The following is a 5,553-nucleotide window of genomic DNA, read 5'->3' as shown; positions in this document are numbered from 1 at the left end:
AATATGTGTATGTATATATATATATATATATATATATATATATATATATATATATATATATATATATATGTATATATATATATATATATATATATATATATATATATATATATATACATATATATATATATATATACATTTTTTTTTAATTATAATAATACTTTTACTAGATTCAATCCTACTTTTTCTGTATTAGAGTACTACCCTACAGATGTAACTGTATTATAATATACTATAATGATGATATTATTAATATTAGGTGGCTTATATAAGTATAGTAAATGCTAAACGGAGATAAATCTAACAGGAGAAGGTTTCAACTAACCAGGCAAGGAAATAGCATCACTAGGAAATGTTCGGGGCACTGATTTCAGAAGTGTTTCACCCTTTTGAAAGGCATCTAGTAAGCAGTCACAAAAAACCTTCAATATGGCCAAGGTATATAAGTTGATATATGCTGAGTTTGATTGATAAGAGCTGCTATTATTATAATTGAGAAATAAGTGTTTCCTGGGGATCTAGATGGCGGGGTGGCTATCATACTGGCTTCCCACCCAGAGGGCTCTGGTTCAAATCCCAGTGGCTGTGTTGAATATTTTCCAGAGGTATTTCGATCCCTACTTGAGTTGCTTTGCGGAGGGCACTTTGACTGAGTACGCCGTCTGTCGGATGAGATGTTAAACTGCAGACCCCTTGGCGCCTTTCGTAAAGAGCAGGCTAATGCCGACGCCGGGTTTCTCTCTCCACACTTCATCCTTCCCTGTGCATCCCATATGGCACAAATGACCTCAGATGTCAGTTGCCTCCCCTAAATACTACTACTAACTGAACTGCCTTTAAATAAGAGGAGGACGACTTCCAAAGGAGGGTGCTTTTATTATTAAACAGTGGAAATGAATATAAGAAGAAGAAGAAGATGGAATATGCAATAATAATAAGAAGAAGGCATAGATAGCCATTACTACGAATTGACAGAGAGAGTACTTTGAAGAAGGTATAGACAAAAAAATCATTTAAGTATAGACTCCAGAAGAGACACAATAAATAATAATAATAAAGCAAAGAAGAAACAAGTAGATATAGAAAACTACTACTACTGCTAATTAAATAAGAAGAACCTTAATAAGAACTGAACTGCATTTAAATAAGAGGAGGAGGACTTCCTAAGGGTAGGGTGCTTTATTATTATTAAACAGTGGAAATGAATATAAGAAGAAGAAGATGGAATATATATATAATAAGAAGAAGGCATAGATAGCCATTACTACGAATTGAGAGAATACTTAAAAGAAGGTGATAATATTTTGTGTTGACTAAATTTTTGACCAAAATTAAGTTTTTAGTGACCTCAGTTCCCGTAGTTATTGTAAAGGGCAGTTTTAGCCGATACCTACCTCTTTCCATCACGTTATACTATGATAAGGATACAACATGTTGTGTGTTTTGCAATGCCTGTAAATTCCGATGAGCATTTCAAACAAAAAATGGATGAAAATTACTGTTTTCTGATACTCTTTGCAAATATTTTAAAGGTTTTGATGGTATTTTGGGCAGAATTTGAGTATCTATACGTGAGGTTGTGGGTATACAATGGATTATATTTACAAATTTGGTTTAAATTGTTTTTTTTTGTATAATTATTTCAGGTACTCAGACGAACCACTGTGCCGAGACAGATACCAATATTGAAGACATGCCTGAGTGAAAATCTATTGCAAATGGAATATTCTGATATTTATACAGATATATGTTTGTTTAATTCTGTTCTCCTATTATGTTTTAGTCGAATATTCTTTTGCAATATGTTTTCAGTAGCTTTCAAGTCATGTATATTTAGTTTAAAATTAAGATTCAAGACTGCTAGATATTAATGGTCAATTTAGAAGCAAGTGTTTCATTAATTCTTAGTCAAAACAATTCTATTTGTCAAGCCTGAGAAGTTTATTCAGTGTTGTGACTTGTGTTTTGTGATGTTCACATTTTATATAAACAATTCTGCTCTATTTTATGTTTTCAAAAGAGTTTAGCAAGTTCAAATATTATGTATACATACATACATACGTACATTCAGATATTATGTATACGTCTTCATATGATTTGTGTCAGGGCTTTAGTTTAATGTTGTTTCAGTTAATTTGCAGAGTGAAATTTGATTCATGTTAGGTTTTAGGTTGATTTCAGTTGCGAAGTCAGTGATTGGATATTCTGGAACACTGAGGGAATGCACTGAAGTTTTTTTTATTGGATTTCATTGATGGTCAGTTTAGTTGAAGATTAAATGATCCAACTGAAAGGCAGGTGATATAATTCATACCTGAATAGTTTACTAAAAATTGGAGTAATGTCACTGAAGGTTAAGAAATTACACTGAATACGGGTATGTGATTTCAGTGAAATACGGCCAAATTTAACTCTGAAACCTTGAATTTCAGGTTATATTTCACTGAGATTTCTTTGTGATCAATGTGGGTATGCATTTTCAGTTTAATTCGGCTAAATTTTGCTGTGAAACACTGAATATCAAGTTATAATTCACTGAGATTTCTCTTTGATCAGTCTGGGCATGCGATTTCAGTGAAATTCGGCAAAATTTCAACATAAAACCCTGAATTTCAGGTTACAGTTCACTGCAATTTTTTTGTGACCAGTCTGGGCATTCGATTTCAGTGAAATTCAGCCAAATTTCACTGCTGAACATTATATGTCAAGTTATAATTCACTGAGGTTTCTTTGATGATCAGTCTGGGTTTGCAATTTCAGTGAAATTCCACCAAATTTTACTCTGAAACCTTGAATTTCAGGTTATATTTCACTTTAATTTCTCTGTGATCAGTCGGGATATACTTTTTCAGTTTAATTCCACCAAATTTCACTCTGAAACCTTGAATTTCAGATTATATTTCAGTGAAATTTCTCTGTGTTCAGTGTAGGCATGCAATTTCAGTGAAATTTGGCAAAATTTCAGCATGAGACACTGGAGGTCTGGTTATATTTCACTGCCATTCTTTTGTGATCAGTCTGGGCATGCGATTTCAGTGAAACACGGCCAAATTTCACTGAATTTCAAGTTATATTTTACTGAAATTTCTCTGTGATCAGTTTGGGTGTATAATTTCAGATTAATTTGGCCAAATTTCACTGTGAAACACTGAATGTCAAGTTATAATTCACTGAGACTTCTTAGTGTTCAGTGTGGGTATGTGATTTCAGTGAAATTCCACCAAATTTCACTCTGAAACCTTGAATTTCAGGTTATATTTCCCTATAATCTCTCTGTGATCAGTCTGGATATGCAATTTCAGTTTAATTTGGCAAAATTTAACTGTGAAACACTGAATGTCAAGTAATATTTCACTAAAATTTTTCTGTGACCAGTGTAGGCATGTGATTTCAGTGAAAATTGCCAAAAATTCACTGCAGAACACTGAATGTCTTCTAATATATCACTGAGTTATCTTTGCTGGTCAGGAAAATTTACTGAAGATCAGATTTAAGAATAGATCTTCTTTCAGTGTCAAAAAGATAAGTTGTTAATCAGAATAATTCCGTCAGTTCAGGGAATAAGTTCAGGGAATCAAAATAAACAATGTATTCATGCTACAAATCAAAATATTTTGTTGTAACGGCGATAATTTAACTGTAAATCAGAAGCTTCACTTGGAAATTGATGTTGTGAACTAGTTAACTTACTGGAGTCATGGATGTAAGTGATAAATTTGTGAAGTCTGGTCATGTATTAATGAAAATGTGAAAATTTGTTTCTATTTTAAGTTGGGAAAATTTCACTGACAGTGTTGTGAGAACACTGAAGAAGACCTAAGAGCTTTAAATTTAATATTGAGTGTGTTTCACTGAAAAGTTTAGGAATATTAATAACGTGTAAGTTAATTGGAAGCTTGGGGAGAAAGTTTCACTGAAAATTGAGAGTTATTTTTCCCTGATGAAAGGTTAACATGAGGTCTGTCCAATAAAAACGTGAACTGAGGCCATAAAAACTTCATTTTGCTTCAAATTCAGAGTATATATCAATAATTTTGTTGTCTATACCTTCTTCAAAGTACTCTCTCTGTCAATTCGTAGTAATGGCTATCTATGCCTTCTTCTTATTATTATTATATATTCCATCTTCTTCTTATATTCATTTCCACTGTTTAATAATAATAAAGCACCCTCCCCTTGTGGAAGTCCTCCTCTTATTTAAAGGCAGTTCAGTTCTAGGTTCTTTTAATAGTTTATTATCGTGTTGTTTCTTTGCTGTTTAATTGTCTTCCATACATCTTGTGCCCGAGTGATGATACAATGTCCCCTCATTAAATTTTATTGCATTTCATTAGGAATATAGGATGAAAAAGGGGCAAAGATCTAATTTAATAATAATGAGGAGGATTGTGATGATCATAGGATCAAAGGTAATTTGAGTTTATTAATTGCCAAAAACAACGGCGAACGTATATCAATGTGCTCTCTGAATAATGTGCTCTGAATTGGCGTGCATTGTGTCATGGTGTCATTCATTGGTGTGTGTGTGTGTCATCAAGGATCCATCCATGTCCATCCATCCATCCAATCGAGTCATTCATGGTAATGAAATATTAGTGTGTGTGTGCACTGTTGATAATTTACTATAAATTCAGTTCTCTATTCATCAGCTGACATCATTAGAATAACAGTTTATTATAATGACGATTAGATAAGAAGAACAAGGGGACCATTGCACACACGATCAATGTTGTATCAACGTCAAACAGGAAGGAATAGGAAGGTCTTTATAAAGGCCTTGCATCTTAATCCGTCTTGGCATCTTTTCGACCATTTTAAGACACTAAATCCATTTGAAAACTGATATTTTCTTTAGAGCATCATCACCGTTAAAACTGCTGTCCAACATTTCAGTAATTTCTTAAAAAACATTACCGCATTATACCAAATAACTTGATATATTAATTCGTTGCTCAGTGATTTCATCAATTTCCATTTTCAGATGTCAAACAGTAAAAACAAGAAGGGACCACAGATACTATAACATTACCGGCATAAAATACGCACAGCTGGACACATCCGCCTAGCACAGACGACGATTAGGGTAGCTCAGGACAACTAACGCTGTTGTAGTGGGCAGGATTTGTAGTCCACGGCATGCCCGCCAGGTTGCACCAGTTTGAGTATTTATTGGATAGACCTCGAATACTTCTGGCCATAGAATTAAACGGAAAAAGAAAGTCATTCTATTTAAGGTCACATTTTAAGGATTTCATCTTAAATTGGAGATATTTCTCAATCGGCTGTTCAATACGTCTATTTAGATTAAAAAGAGATATTTTGGATTGAAAATGAATGTTTTGTAAGGTGTTAGAATTATTATAAATGTGAAAGTGATTTCAAAATTATTTTAGTCTCTAATTAAGAGAGAGGTTTAATGTATATTTTTTCATTTTAAAACCTTTTATATATGTATATGAAAAGTGTTTATGAAAGATCTGATGTATTGTTGTATAAGAGTTGAAAAATGTTCGTTTCATTTGTTCTGAGTTAAAAATGGATCTGTGTATTATA

At 32.8% G+C, this 5,553-nt stretch overlaps 1 protein-coding gene across 1 annotated transcript in view; it reads left to right on the top strand.

The window, feature by feature from the left end:
* The window catches only part of LOC139693199 (uncharacterized), a 33,282-nt gene extending 31,558 nt beyond the window's left edge, over positions 1–1,724 (top strand). The window contains exon 6 of the mRNA XM_071591301.1: positions 1,647–1,724. Coding sequence (XP_071447402.1) covers positions 1,647–1,705 — 59 coding nt within the window. The 3' untranslated portion in view covers positions 1,706–1,724. The remainder of the gene's footprint in view (positions 1–1,646) is intronic.
* Positions 1,725–5,553: the final 3,829 nt, after the last annotated feature.

This window comes from Hetaerina americana, unplaced genomic scaffold (genome assembly GCF_022747635.1).
Source record: "Hetaerina americana unplaced genomic scaffold, ioHetAmer1.1.p SCAF_45, whole genome shotgun sequence".
NCBI lineage: Eukaryota > Metazoa > Arthropoda > Insecta > Odonata > Calopterygidae > Hetaerina > Hetaerina americana.
Note: the sequence above shows the minus strand (reverse complement) of the source record. Positions and strands in the feature narration are given on the sequence as shown.